Source organism: Manis pentadactyla, chromosome 10 (genome assembly GCF_030020395.1).
Source record: "Manis pentadactyla isolate mManPen7 chromosome 10, mManPen7.hap1, whole genome shotgun sequence".
NCBI lineage: Eukaryota > Metazoa > Chordata > Mammalia > Pholidota > Manidae > Manis > Manis pentadactyla.
Genome location: NC_080028.1, coordinates 95,831,015 through 95,845,828, shown reverse-complemented (window position 1 = coordinate 95,845,828; position 14,814 = coordinate 95,831,015). Strand labels below are relative to the sequence as shown.

The window sequence follows — 14,814 nt, the reverse complement described above, 5'->3', positions numbered from 1 at the left end:
ACGTAATCCCAGTGGAGGCTGCTCTCGGAGGGAAGTTCAGGGACTCTGAAAGCGCCTGATGGAGATCTGCCTGAGCCCCAGGTCCAGGAGGGTTCCCACGAAACGGGAAGGAGAGTGGGCAGGGCCGGGAGGACATTCTAGCAAGGGGTGCCGTGGTCCCTGAGAGACGTGATCGTTTATATCCAGGAGCAGCGGGCAGCTGGCTCACACGCCCCTGGCCTGGCTTGGGTCCTGACCCTCTGCCCCTCTGACCCAGGTTCTCCTGTTGGAAGCAGCAGAGCAGCCTTCAGGCCCGGACAATGACCTGCCGACCCCCCAGAGCACCCTGCCACCCTGGAACGAGGACTTCCTTCCTGATGCCATTCCTCTAGCCCACCCGGGTTCCCGAAGGAGGCCCACAGGCCCAGCTGGTGAGTGGGGCCTGGAAGGGAGGGCTCAGGTCAGCCAAGAGGCCGGGCATGGCCTCCCAGAGCCCCAACAAGTAGGTCACACAGTAGACCCTCTGGATCAAATACGTCCACATGGCACTTTGAAAAATTGAGCTAACATTTAAAAACTTGAAAATTACTTTTTAATAATTTAGTAATTTCACATGAAAATCAGGATTTCTATCTTCTCTTAATGGAAGACGTGTCTGTGGGCCTGCAAGTCCCTCCTGGAACAATCAGCCGCAGCCAAGTCACAGCGGGCCCCACAGACCCTGTCCAGTCTGTGCGGTTTGCTGCAGTCCTCACCATTCCTTACTGTATTACAGTACAGCTACTGTCCCCACTACCCTGCCTCCCCTTAGCATTGACACTTTGGCCCCCAGCCCAGCCTTATCTGGCTCGATTTTACAGGAAGCTTGCTGCCTCCTGCCACCTTCAGGGGGCTCCTCACTGACCTCTCGGACCAGAGCTGGAGGGCATCTGCCATCCAATTGTTTTCTCTCTTCCTGCCACATTTTAAAGTCAGGGCTAAGCATCTTCTCTCTGCATCTCTGTTCAATGGGTTTTGCCCTCTGGGACTGTAGAACAGTAAAAATAATTGTAATGATGGTAGTTGGTATTATTGAATGCCTGCCTTGTACCAGGCACTGTTCTGGGGCTGTCCCCTGGGCAGACATTTAGCTGGCATGTCAATGTGGTTAAACTCAGGTTTAAGGCTGGTGTCCCTTCTGTCTGTGCTATGCATTATTATATATCTTTGTATCACACCAGCCTGTAAAGATATAATTTCTAATCATTCTAGTAAGCTTGTAAGGTTTGGGGCTACAGAGGAGAAAACTGAGACTCAGAGAAGTGACCCCTGGGGTCCCCTAGTGACTGGGGACACTTGTCTCCATGATTCTCAGCCCTTTGCAGGTGACGCCCTGCCTCCCTCTCCGCTCTCCGAATTGAGCTCTCAGCTTCTTGTCGTCCCTGCCCAGACTCAGTGCTGAGCACATACATGCCAGACCCCCTCCCCTGCCTCCTGCCCTGTTTCTGTTATGCACCTGCCCAGTGGGGAGATGGAGTGGGGACATCTGGCCCCCAAACAGTAGGATTTGGCCTCCAGTGGCCAGTCTTGGGGCTGGAAGAGGAGCAGATATTCTGTACTCTTCTGAAGAGTCTGGAGGCTGTGGGAAGAGGGGTGAGCTGAGGCTGGCTCTGGAATTGGAGGCCATCTCACTCTGTACCCCCTGGCTCACCCCTCTAGCCTCCGTCTCCGAGGTCTCACACCCAGGAGGCTGCCCCGTGCCTCCGTTCTTCACATATTTCTTCTGGAGCTGGGGAGGAAGGGGACTTCTCATCCCTGGGGCTCCTGGGCTCCTGGGCGATCCTTTGCACCAGCAAAAGTGCAGTTCCAAGAAATGGCCACCAAGTGGGGCACAACCTCTACAAATGGCGATAACCAGGCGAGCCCTGGAATTCCTGAGAGCCCGTGGGAACTTTCAGAAACCAGCAGCGTGTCAAGCCCTTCCTCCCAGACCACAGTCACAGTCACAGGTAGAGCACAAGGGCCCGCGGAGCCAGGGCAGGTCCCCTCCATCAGCTCAGCAAGCGTTTCTGAGCACCCTCTCCAGACATTCCAGGGGGAGAAGGGACTGTCCCTGGGTCACACAGAGGGCCTCCCCATCTACTCTCACTAACCCCTGAGACCTGGATACCCTGGAGCTGAGCAGGTGTGTCCATCAGGGTTTCCTGGGGTCTCTGAGGAGGCCTTATTGGGAAGCCCAGTCCCCAACCCTGAGCAGGGAGACAGCAGGATGTGGAGAGAGGGGCCTGACTCACCAGCAGCCTGGCTCTGCCACCTTGAGCAAGAGACCACACCTTTCTGAGCCTCAGTTTCCTCACCTGTCAGATGTGAACAAGAGTAACTCTTGAGATCGTAGAAGTTAATAGGTGCAAAAAGGGTTTGCAAACCATAATGACTGAGGCGAGCTGACAGTGGTCTCTGCTTCTGGGGGCAGGTCTGATCGGACAGCCCAGGTGGCCAGGCCTGGAGCCAGTAGTGGCAGCTCGGCACACAGTGTTCTCAGGCCTCGTGCCGTTCTCTCCCCAGGGCCCCCGGGGCAGATGGGACCACCAGGACCTGCAGGTCCCCCAGGCTCCAAAGGTGACCGGGGCCAGACAGGGGAGAAGGGCCCGGCAGGGCCTCCTGGTAAGGACCACCCCCAACCTGGCTTTGGCCCCTGAGGGAGGGGACTGGGCTTTCTCCCCTGCCTGGTCAGGCAAGGCATCCCATACATGTCTGATCTTGCTGGGGTGAGTGACTGCCATCATGGAGGGCTCCAGGCTCACTTTCCTGCCAGCACCCCCACTAACGCCCCATCCTATGCACTTTAGGGCCTGGGCTCAGGCTGGGTAGAAAGAAGAGAAGGTCCCGGGACCTGTGGGTGCAGGCTTGGGGATGGGGCTGAGGGGAATTAGGGGCTGTTCTTAGCCATTTAATGATACCTCCAGAGAGTCCCCCAACTTCTCCTCCATCCTGCAGGGGAGATACAGGGCTGACCCAGGCTGGCCACCACCCTCGGTGCCCCTACCCGAGAGCTAAGGTCCCTAGAGGAGGTGGGCTGCAGAGCCCCGGCCAGAGCCTTCTCTGATTCCGCTGACCCTGCCTCCCTCACCTCCCAGCAGCAGCCCTGGTGTGCCCTCTGCACCAGGCCAGGAAGGGGAAGCCAGTCACTTACATGCCAGGACAGCCCTGCAGGGAGACTGGTCCAGAGGCCACGACTGACCTCACCAACCCTATCCCCTTCTGGCCCATTTCCTGTCTGTATTGTCAGCCTCAGGGCCCGGCCCTCATGTGGCTCCTCCTCTCCCCACTGCAGGCCTCTTGGGGCCACCAGGGCCTCGCGGACTTCCTGGAGAGATGGGGCGCCCCGGCCCCCCTGGTCCCCCTGGCCCAGCAGGCAACCCGGGCCTTCCTCCAAACAGCCCCCAAGGTGCCCTCTACTCCCTGCAGCCACCTACGGACACGGACAGTGAGTGCCACGCCTGAGGGCCGGGGCGGGTGGGCAGCCTGAGCCTCGCTGTCCTCTGGGACCGTCAGTGAGTGGGGCATTGGCTTGGGAGCAAGGCTCTGCCAGGTGGGACAGAGGAAGCCCTTGGGGGGCTGATGCTAGCCCCCAACCTACTCTTGGCCCCAGAGTGGCCTGTCCTTGGTGATGGCAGTACCACCAAGTTCATCCATATGGCATCTCCTCCTCACAAATCCCCTCACTGCAGCTCACTGGACAAGTGTTGGTTGAGCACCTACTATGTGTTGCACACATGGTTTTTGTCACAGGGATTGTAGCAATGAGTTTAACAGCTAAACACTCCTGGGGCCACCCTCTAGGGCAAGAGGGCACCTCTGAGCACAGAGACATCCCTTCTGCCCTTCCACTTCCCCTCTGAGGGGCGCTGTTTTTGCTAAGCACCCTGGGAAACCAGGGAAGGTGCAGGTGACCAGGCTGACTTTAAAATCTGACAAGAGAGGCACAGTGGGTGACATCCCAGCTGGCAGGAACTGAGTCCCCTTGTGAGGCCTCTGGAAGGGTGGTCCAGCTTCCATGTGTGGAGGGAGGGGCACAGGTAGCCACCCATTTCCTGGGCCTGGCTGCTCTAGGTCTGTGCCTGGGGATGGGGCAGGGTGAAGTCATACAGGGTCATGAAAGCTGGGCCATTAGACAGACCCCACTCCACCCTGGACAGTGATGGTCCTCATGGAGGCAGACCAGAGCCCAGCAGCTCAGAGGAGGTGGCAGAGAGGGCTTCCTGGAGGAGGCACCACAGGAGTGAGCCAGTCAGGACAGGCATGTGGAGTGGAGCAGGGAAGAAAGTGCCAGCCTAGGGTAGTGGGAAGGTGAGTAGGGAAGGGCCGGAGTCTGAAGGGCCTGGAATGTTCAGGAAGGAGTTTATGCTTTATGTGAAGCTCTGGCATTCTCTGCCCTTTTACCTGGCCTCTGTACTCTTCTGAGCAGTGGGAGCAATAGCATCTGTTGCCAGGGTTGTTCTGAGGCCCAGTGGGTCAGGGGGTGCCTGTCCTGGCCCTGGGGACCTGAGGTCCAGCCCCCACTGCTCTGCTGGCCCTGCCCCACCAGGTCATGGACTGTTCTGCTCTTCCTGCAGCTGAAGATGAGCACCTGGTCTCTGCTGCTGTGGACACAGTGCTGGCAGGTGTCCCAGGGCCCCGAGGCCCCCCTGGCCCTCCAGGTAAGTGCAAGGACATGGCACAGGCTAGCCTGGATTGGGTGCCCCCTCCTGGGCCTGGCCTGTGCCAAGGGACCTCGTGGGGTGTGTGGGGGCCTATGGCCTTGGCAGGGTGCTGGAGGCTGGGACTGCCCTGCCTTGCTGGGTGGCCTGAGGTGAGGCCCCTCATTTCTGGGTGGCAGCTTCTCTGTGGGACTAGACATGGTAACCACAAATGTTTCTGCCAGAACAAGGCCTGCTGCCCACCTGAAGCACCTCAGGGCTGCCCTTGGGTGGGCTGGAGTGGGGGAGGCACTGGGACAGGGAGAGGCCTGGGCCCGGGGGAAGCCACAGGGTTAGCACAGGTGGCTCAGGGAGCAGGAGAGCAGGCCCCTGTGAGAGGCAGGAGGCCCTGGGCAAGGGGATGGCCCAGGGGCTCGATGGGACTGGATCCTGGGCCTGGCCTGACCCCCACCCTTCAGGGCCTGTCACTGGAGGGGAGGGAAGGGGGAGGCCTGGGCCAGCCTGCTGCCTTGCCAGCCCTGCCTGCCCAGGTGTATGGGTGACATTACCTGTCGTTCATTGACTTTCATATGTTCAACAAATATTCATTGAGACTTCCTACACATTGGCTAGTGTTCCAGGTTCTTGGCCTCATTTAAAAGGTGGCATTTGAGCAAATGCCCAAGGCGGGGAGAGGGTGAACTCAGAGGGTATCTGGGCACCTTGGGTGATTTGCTCTGACTGGCGGGGGGGTGCTTTCTAATTGGACAATCCAGATCTGCACCCCCCTGGAGTGTGGCTGCCAGCAGGTCCTCCCCAAGCGTGGGGTGGAGGTACCTCGTGTGGCCCAGCCAGGGGCTCCCTGCAGCCTGGGAAGCACAGGCTTGTGCTGGCCTCACTCTTGCAAGCATGTGGGGAGTTCAGTCATGGACACGGCTCCCCATGCTGTCCATGTCAAACCCAGCCTGACCTTCTGGGTACTCCCTGGCCCATGGGGGAAACAGCCATGTAAACCGAGAGCAGCCATGGGTGGCAGCTAGTCCATGTCAGGGATTTGCCTAGAGGAGGTGGGTGGTAAAGGCCAGGAGGGCTTCCTGGAGGAGGTGATGCTCAGCCTGAGACTAGTAAGAAAGATGGAAAGGAGTTTGCTGGGATATGGAGGGGATGGAGAAGCTCCAGGAGGAAAGAACAGCATCGGCAAAGGCACAGAAGCAGAGAAACTTTCCAGAAGGGGGTAGGAGGGGGGCAGGGCTGAGGACTTCAGGGGCCCTGAGAGGGACTTAACAGAAGAGTCATTCTGGGTGGCCACATGGAGGGTGGATGGTCAGGAAGCTGTTGTAGGTAAGAAGGATGGCCTTGGAGGGGTAGAGCTCGAGGTCCCTGGGAAGGGCAGACTCAAGAGAGATTTGCCAGGGACTGGCTGGCTGGCGAGGGGGTACAGGGCAGCCCCATGGGTGAGGCCCTGGGAGGAAAAGCAGGCTGCAGTGTTGGGGCTGCAGGGAGAGGTGACGGTGGGGTCTCTGCTCTGAGGGCGGGCTGGGTGGGCAGCAGAGTGCCAGGGCGCTTCCCCTACTGCTCATCCACAAACCTTCATTTCCGCCCAAGGAGACAGACACGGGGTGAGAGGCGGGAAAGTTCCTCTCCAGAGGTGATGGGGGCAGTGAGCTTCTCTGGCCCCAGGTAACCACCTCTGTGACTCTGCCAACAGGTCCTCCCGGACCACATGGTCCCCCAGGACCTCCAGGTGTACCTGGATCCCAGGTAAGGACTTTCCCATTTCTGGCAGGGGAGGAGGCGTTGTCTACCTGGGAATGGAAGAGCCAGGTTTCCTATCAGCACTTCCCCAGCTAGGCCAGGCAGGACCCAGGGGAAGGTAGGTGTGGGATCCTGGTTTTATCAGCAGCACGAAGGAGGTATCAGCATCGTTCCTATTTCACAGATGCGCTAACTGAGACCCAGAGAGACTAGTGCTGCCCTGAGTGTGAACAGAGCATGGTGGAGCTGGTCCAGGATCACAGAATGTCCACCCAGCCTGTCGCTCCTCCTCCCCAAGAACCACCTGTGTGTGTGAGGGCACCCCAAAACCTGCCTGGGTGGCTCCAAACCCCAGATTGCTTTGCCACTCCAGCTGTGTGAACTTGGGTAGAAAGGCAGCCTCTCTGGGCTCTATCTTTCTTGGTTGCTGAGATGGGAGTCCAGGGCCTCCCTTCGGGGTTGTTAGAGGGAACAAAAGAAAAATAAGGTGCAAGGTGGGAGGTGCCTTTAGCTTCAGGACCCAGGGGTCTGGGAGGAAAATTACACCAAAAAGAAGGGGCTGCAGAATACCCTGAAGAGGCAGAAAGGGTAGTGTCTGGGAATGTCCTGTGCATGGGGCTTCCGGCAGCCCCCATCCTGGGTCTGGCCCAGACCAAGGGCTCCACTGTCCCTGGAGCTCAGGCTCTAGTGGGGTGGGGTGGCTTAGAGGTGGCCCCCATGCAGTGAGTCATGAATCTGTGGGGGCTGGGACCTCAGGAGTCCTATACTCTGATTCATCCCTTCAGTTACTTGACAAATAGTCCCTAAACCCTGAGAGGGCATCAGCCTCATCAGCTGAGGATCCAGCTGCAACCAGGGACCTCAGGCCAGCCCTCTAGAGCTTACGTTCTAGATATCGAAGAGCCAGTGTCCCACAGCTCCTCACCTGCTCCCTGGTGACCCCCTGTGTGTATTCACACCAGCATGGAGGGCGCGGTGCACAGGTGGTGGGGACGGCAGACGGGAGCTCTGAGCGGGTTGGGCTGCGCCCAGCACAGGCAGATCAAGGGTGGGTGTGGTGCAGACCAGGCCAGCGAGCAGGCCTGGGGTGGCTGGGGCTAAAAGGCAGGGGGTCCCTCAGCGTGATCAGTTCCTGAGTCAGGTGGGGGGTCCAGGCCTCCCAGAGACAAGCACCTGGAGCACTCTCCTGGCCCCTTGGGCCCCCAGCCACAGCACCAGAAAGGCAGAAACAGAATGACAGTGACCTAGACAGGAGAGTGGTGAGGGATAGAGGGGCCCAGCTTCAAGGGACCAAGTCAGAGCCTCTTGTCGAGCCCCTTGAGAGGTGTATCTGGGCATCAGCAAGGGGATAAGACCCTAAGCAAGACCCTAGGTATTGAGGCTGCTATCACAGTGGCCCCTGGCCTCCTTGCTGCATTCCTCCCGTAAGGCTGGGGGCCTATGGCCAGGTTTGGGATGCCAGAGGGCACCAGACTTCCCAGTGGACAGGCCCATTGGAAGAGCCCCTTCAGGGACCCACTCTGCCAGGGCCTGCCCAGGCCCCTCCACTGCAGGGATGAGGATAGGTTCCAAGGTTAGCCCAAATATTAACAATATCAGAATGGCCACCAGCTTCCTCTAACTGGGACAGACATACCTGAGTCTGAAGCCCAGCTCTGCCACTTTCCAGCTGGGTGACCCTGAGCAAGTCATTGGCTGCCCTGGGCCTCAGTTTTCCACCTGTGAAGAGGATAAAAATCCCCCCTATGTGGGTTTGTTGTCAAGAATAAAAGGGTTAATGCCCTTAGGACTCTTAATAACTGCTGTTCTTTAAAAATGTGTCCTGGGGCCTCAGTTGCATAGATGCGTTACTGGGCACCTGCACCAGGATGCTGCTCTGTGGAAGCTGGTAGTCTAATGGGGGAGGCAGACAATGAATAGTAAAGAAGTAAGTGTCCTGGAAGAACCAAATGGGGTGATGTGGCAGATAACAGCACAGGGTCTGAGCAGGAGGGAGTGACAGGCAGGAGGAGACGCTTCAGCCGAGACTTGAGGGACCAGAATGAGCAGCTGTGCAAAGAAGCCAAGAAAGAGCGATCCAGGCAGAGGGAAGAGTGAATGCAAAGGCCCTGAGGCAGGAAGAGCTGGCACATGCTAAGCAGACGGGAGTGTGGTGCAAGGAGGCGGAGAAGGCCTGCAGGGCTGAAGCATGAGTTTCTGTCACCTTGGGAAGGGGACTCTGGGTTTCAGAGGGGAGAGGCCATGATCTGATTGACATCTTTGAGGGCCCCTTGGGCCACTAGAGGAGTGGAAGGGGGAGACCAGAGAGAGGCTCCAGCAGTGCACAGGCAACTTGTATCGAAAGGGTGGAGGTGGAAGTGGCAAAGTAGACCTGACAGGTTTGGCTGATGGAATAAATTGGACAGGTGAGGGAAAGGGTTAGCCACCCAGTGTGCTGGAGCAGCTGCAGGACCACGGAGCCATTTCCCCAGAGGGTGGTTGCAGGGTGGGGTGGGTTTGGGGGTAAGCAGGCGTTCCATTTGGGGAGGTGCAGTGGGGCGCCTCCTGCTCAGCTGGGTGAGCATGGTGAGGACGGCAGGACACACAGATCTGGGGGTCTGCGGAGCCCTCCTGCAGGCCCGGCACCGATGGGAGCCCACGCACGGGACCCTCTCCATCGCATTGCTGTCCTGCCCTCTTGGAAGGCCCTTCTCTCTGCAGCAGGGCATGTGTGCTCAGCCCTCCACGCCCTGTGCCCATGAGATAACCACACTTGCACTGCCCCATTGCACAGGGGATGAGACTGAGGCCCAGCTGAGGGTCCTGAGGAGCCAGTGGAGGGTGGTTCCAGGGCTAGGAGGCCTTCCCATCCACGCCTCCCCCCGCCACCCTCCTCCATCCTCTTTTTCAGACTGGGAGAGACAATGGGGGAATTGGGTGGGCAGGCAAGGCCTAAGGCCTAATCTTCTGCTTGGTTCTCTGCAGGGCCTGGCTGGAGAGCGGGGCATGACGGGGCCATCTGTAAGTACAGGCTGTGGAGCTGAGCCCACCCAGGGTGCTGGGCTCCAGTGAGGGCCCAGGGTGCCAGGTGGCCGGGCCTGTCCTGGGCAGCTTACCCTGAGCTCAGCCCAAGACCCCTAAACATGGCCTTGTCCTCCCAGCAAGTACAATGCAGAGGGCAAGGGGCAACCTGAGAGCAGGCTCCTGTCCAGGTGGACAAGGGGTGACCTTGGGGGTCAGGCCCCCTCCCTGGCAGCATGAGCCAGGCCTGAGAGAGCTCCTCTAGGGGAGGGTGTTGGATGAGCTCCTCAGGCCCCTTCCGGGAAGCTGGGACCCTGGGTTAACATGCTGTGTGACCTGAAGAGTCCTTTTTCCGAACCTCCTAGGAGTAGAGGCTTAGATAGATGACCTCTAATTCCCTTCTGGGAAACAAGAATTTATGAGTCTCAGCTCCTCTCTCCAGGCCCAAGGAGGCAGGCGCCTCCTCCTTCATGCCCAAGCCTTACTTGGGGAACATGGGCCCAGGAAGGAGGGATGGATCTTGGTTGAGAACCTACTATGTACTGGCCATGGTGGAGGCACTCTTCATCCATAATATATTGAAGCTTCACAGTAACCCAAAGAGACCACACTTTTATTTCCCCATTTGCCAGAATTAGTATCCAAGGTTCAGAGAGGTTAAGTGACTTGCCCAAGGTCACGCAGCTAGGCAATGGTAGAGCCAGCAAGATTTAACCCAGGAGTGTTAGCCACCCCACCCCCAGGACCCCCAGCTTCTGTCTGATAACAATAGCAATGTGGGCCCTATGTAGCACTTCCAGCACCAGGCTCCAGTCAGAGCTCATCATCTGTATTGATTTGCTTAGTCCTCCTAATAGTCCTGTGAGGTAGGCACTATTATTACAGATGAGAACATTGAGGCATGGAGAGCAAAATAACTTGCACAAGGTCACACAGGAGTGAGTGGCCACATAGGTGTTATCATGGGGCTGATATTAACTAGTCCCATTGTAGTGACAAGGGAGCTGAGTCCTAAGAGGCAGGAGACTTGATCCCTGGGAGAGCTGAGACATGAGCTCCTGGGGTTCCAAACCTGATACCTCACTGCTCCAGAAGCACAGTGAAGCCGTAAGGCCAACTCCAGACAGCCCTCATGGCGGGCTGCATAGTGGTGCCCGGGACCTCGGCCCTCCCCTGCTCTGCTCACCCTGGGACAGGAGTCCTCAATCTGGAGGCCCCAGCACCCTGTCCCCAGGCCCGGCCTGCCTCCAACTCCCTGCAGGCCACCACAGTCTGTCTGAGAATTGGAGAGGGTGGAGAGGAGCCCCCCCACCCCCCACTGGTTGTTGACTGCATGGCTCTCTTTCTAGGGCGAGCCCGGTGGGAAGGGGCAGGAAGAGGAGAAAGCTGCCACCGAGGTAACTGATCCTGCCAGCCCAGGCTCCCCTCCTGCCCCCTTGGCTGTGTCTTAGCAGGGACAGCAGGTGCCCAGCTGATCTGTACTGACACCCATCAGCTCTGAAGCCAGCACTGCACCACGGGGCAAATGGGGGTCCCAGCCTACCAGTGGAGACAGATGAGTTATTGTAGGTTCTGCAGTGGGGGGAGTCCCAGGGTGACCCTGTCATGAGGAGACCCTGCCAGAGGCCAGGAAGAGCCCGGAGCTGCAGAAGACATGCACTCCTTTACGGAGGGTGCAGGCTGTGGTCCCTCTCCCAGGACAGGATTCTCCCATGAACAGTGCCTGGCATGTGGATGTGCCCACAGGTCATGGATCCATGGGCGGTGGACAGACGGCTGGTGGGTGTGGGGAAGGATGGAAGAAGGACCATGAAGCAGGCAGCCAAGATGTGGCAGGAGGGGGTATAGGAATGGCTGTGGGGACCCACTGCCCTTTGGGAGGAGGAGGTGCTGGGGACCAGGGTGATGGATAAAGTGGTGAGGTGTGGGACCAGTGGGGGAGGCCTTGCAAGCTGAGAATAAAAGTCCCCAGAAGTCAGAGCTCAGCGGGCTGACTGGCCATTAAGTGAGTGAGCTTGGAGGAGTCCTTGCAGAACAGGAGAAGGGAGAGGAGGCTGGAACCGAGGCAGCCGTGATGGGCACAGGGGCCAGGGGAGGAAGATGTGCATCAGCACAGATTCACAGGCCGTGTGGGGGTCCTCGATGGCTCTTGTGACTTCCCCGCCCCATTTCACCAGAGTGCATCCTGTGGCCCAGGGACACGGAGCTTAGCTGACAGAGGGGAACCTGGCACCCCCGCCCCTCGCTGGGGCATGCCTGCCCCAGACACCGCCCTCAGCATGGCTCCTCATGGCCTCTGGCTCCCTGGTGGGAGCATGTCTCTCCAGTAACCTGGTAGAATGTTTTAGTTTCCTTTTGCTTTGTTTTATGCTGGATTAATCTGTCATGGCAGAGCTGTCATGTTATGCTAGCAAAAGGCTCCAGTCCTGCTGTGACTCCAGGGCAGGCCCTTGTCCCTTTAACATCACTTTTCTTTTCAAAGTGGCCCTGACAACCTGTCTTCTTGGTAAATCGGCTCATTCACGTGTCTCAGCACAGGGGTCCTTTACCTGCATGTAGGCGGCTCCTCCCTCCCTTCCTCTTGCCGGGGTGGCCGCACCTGGAGAACCCTCAGGCGGGCAGTGCAAAGGCGCAAAGGAGAGAGCCGAGCAAGCCCTCCACCTGTGGGCCTGTGCTAGGCGTCAGGGCGCTCGGAGGCAGCCAGGCAGCTGTGGGTGCAGGAGGGGCCCAGGCACAAGGGGCAGGTCTGGGCGTGAAGCCCCGGTCAGCCACTCCCAGGCTGTGCGGCCACAGGACTCTGGTTGCTACCTCTGTGCTTCAGGTTCCTTGTCTGCAAACAAGGATTCTAACCTCAGGCCTGGCGCATGGATGTCCAACCTGTGATGGCTGTAGTAGTGATGGTGGTGGCAGGAGGGGAGAGGCGGGAGCAGGGAGGGCTGAGAGGATGCCCTGCCACGGGCCCTGACCCTGGCTGCTTCCTCCCTGCCAGGGTGAGGGGGTGCAGCAGCTGCGGGAGGCCCTGAAGATCCTGGCGGAGAGAGTCCTCATCCTGGAGCACATGATTGGGATCCACGGTGAGCAGTGACTGGGGCCTGGGGACAGCAGGGTGGGAGTGTCCCCTGCTCCTGCCTCCCCACTCCCTACTGCCCTCATGGCTGCCACTGTCCCTAGTCTCCCTGCCTCAGTGACCCCTCCACTTGGCTGTCAGATGGCTTCCCCACACTCTAGTGTGACCCTGTCCCTTCCCTGCTCAAGGACCCTCAGTGGTTCCTTGCTGCCCATGACCGACATCCAGGCACATCAAGTCTCAGGTCCCTCCCCAGCATCGCCTGGCTCAGGGACACAGTGCCAGCACCTACCAGCCCAGGCCCCCACACCATGCCTTTATCAGGCTGGTCTCTCCACCTGCTAAACACCAGCACCCACTGCAGGACCTGCTTCAGGAGCAACTCCTCTGTGAAGCTGTCTCCTCTGCTCCCTTAAGGGGTGGGGTTGCCCTGTCTTCTCCTGGCACCAGAGGCCCTTGCAGCAGGGTAGCGACTGGCACCTCTTCAGGGCCTGGGGCCAAGGCCTGGCTGGCACTTGTTGATGAAGGAGTGGCCGGATGAGTGGGCGAGTGCGCGTGCCAGCAGTAGACAGCCCACTGCTGCTCTGCCCTGTCTTCACCGGGCACAGGGCTTCTCTCGCTGGCCCGGGACTGGAACCAAAGTGGCTGGGGTGTTCCCGAGGCCCCATGTGAGCCCACCCTCCTGCTCTCCTTTCAGATCCCCTGGCCTCTCCTGAGGGGGGCTCCGGCCAGGATGCTGCCCTGAGAGCCAACCTCAAGATGAAGCGGGGTGGCCCCCCACCTGATGGCTCCCTCGCAGCCCCGCTCAGCCCTGACCCTGGGCAGAGGAGCACTGGCCGGGCCAGTGGCGGGAAGTAAGAGGCCGGCTCTCCAGGACAAGCCAGAGACCCAGGCCTGTGCCAGCACGGGCTCCTGAAGACATCCCAAGTGGGACCGGGCTCCGGGCATGGACAATTGTGAGGGACACTGGCCCCCAGGGACAGATGGCAATTCTAGAGGGCCCCAGCACCCTTGGCAGAGCCCTCCCCTGATCCCTGCCCTCCGCCATCCCCATTCCCTGCAGGAGACGGGGTCTGGGTGGGTGGGGTGGGGCCCAGAATAACTGTAGCTTGCATCATTTCCTGAGTCCCTGGGATATCTGGGCCTCTCCAAGGAGCTTTCCCTACGTTGTCTCATTTAATCCTTAGGAGGTAGGCTTGTTACCCCCACTTTATGGGGGAACAGAGGTTTGGTGAGTATAAATAACCTGCCAAGGCCACCAGCCCATGGACGGCTGGGGTAAGATTTGAACCCAGGTCTCTCAGTTCCTAACTCGACTCTGCCAGCTCTTCACGGGGAAGCTCAGGGCATGCACAGGGCTGCAGGCAGGCTGGACCGGCCAGCTGGGAAGGAGGGGCGTGCCTGGGCCTCCTTCCTCAACTGCCTCCCCAGGCTCGGGGTCTGCTCCATGGGTGGAGGGTGGCCTGGCCTGTAGCTGCCCTCAGAGGCCAGAGAGACCCTGCTTAAATATGTGACAGTCATGTGGACTTGGGGACCCTGAGAGAGAAATGCTGGGGTGGAAGGGCCCTCAAACCAAATTGGCATCGCCCCCTGCTCCCCCCCAGTCTCTCTGAGGCCAGCCCACTAGGGCCCTCCCACCCCTGAGCCGGGAGGAGGGAGCGGCCATCACTTCAGCCCAGACCACAGCCCTCAAGGCCACTCAAGGCCTCTCAGGACAGTCCCCTGAGACCTGGACCTGGTGCTCCTCTCGCTGGGCCAGGTCCCGGTCTCAGTGATAGCCGGAAGCTCAGAGATTCGCAGGTGCTGGCACCACCCAGGTGCATGTCCCCTCATGGCAGGAGTAACCTGTCCCCAGCGCCCTCGGTGCCCCTGGGTGACCTCTCTGTGCTCTGGAGGCCCTGACTGCCCCTTGTGAGGCAGGGCTGGTCTGGAGGCTAAGGTGAGGTCTCCCACCACCTGTCTTCACAGAGCAGCGCTCAGAAGTGGGCGGGGGTCTATAACGCTCTGACAATAAAGGTGCTCTCCCTACTGTGGGTCTGGTGTCCTGTGGCGGCAGCCTGGTGAGCCCAGCTATGGTGGCCCCTAGGTGCTGAGGGAGGCCGTGGCTGTATGTGAGGACAGGCCACACGTGACAGGGACAGGCCATGGGGCCGCACAGCACAGTGGAGGGTCAGCTGATCTGCCCGGGGCTTGAGGAGGGGCTGTGGAGGAGAAAACGGTCTTCAGGGATTACTCGCTGTCTGGTAAACAGGAAAGGGCACTGTATGAAGGGAAGCGCATCAGCAAAGGCTGGCAGCGTGAAGGAGGGTGGCTCGTGGTAACCCCGGGCAGGGCAGGCACGGAGCATACCCGTGG

The 14,814-nt window shown here is 59.3% G+C and overlaps 1 protein-coding gene across 4 annotated transcripts in view; it reads left to right on the top strand.

Moving 5' to 3' along the window:
- COL26A1 (collagen type XXVI alpha 1 chain) overlaps window positions 1-14,488 on the top strand; it is a 168,696-nt gene extending 154,208 nt beyond the window's left edge. For 2 of the 4 annotated variants that reach the window (XM_036904520.2, XM_036904519.2), the window contains exons 5-13: window positions 257-410; window positions 2,524-2,622; window positions 3,293-3,445; window positions 4,575-4,658; window positions 6,346-6,398; window positions 9,357-9,392; window positions 10,742-10,789; window positions 12,382-12,466; window positions 13,157-14,488. In XM_036904520.2, coding sequence (XP_036760415.2) covers window positions 257-410; window positions 2,524-2,622; window positions 3,293-3,445; window positions 4,575-4,658; window positions 6,346-6,398; window positions 9,357-9,392; window positions 10,742-10,789; window positions 12,382-12,466; window positions 13,157-13,317 — 873 coding nt within the window. In that variant the 3' untranslated portion in view covers window positions 13,318-14,488. The remainder of the gene's footprint in view (window positions 1-256; window positions 411-2,523; window positions 2,623-3,292; window positions 3,446-4,574; window positions 4,659-6,345; window positions 6,399-9,356; window positions 9,393-10,741; window positions 10,790-12,381; window positions 12,467-13,156) is intronic. The other 2 variants (XM_036904521.2, XM_057487287.1) reach the window with 2 other exon arrangements.
- The last annotated feature ends 326 nt before the right edge of the window (window positions 14,489-14,814 follow it).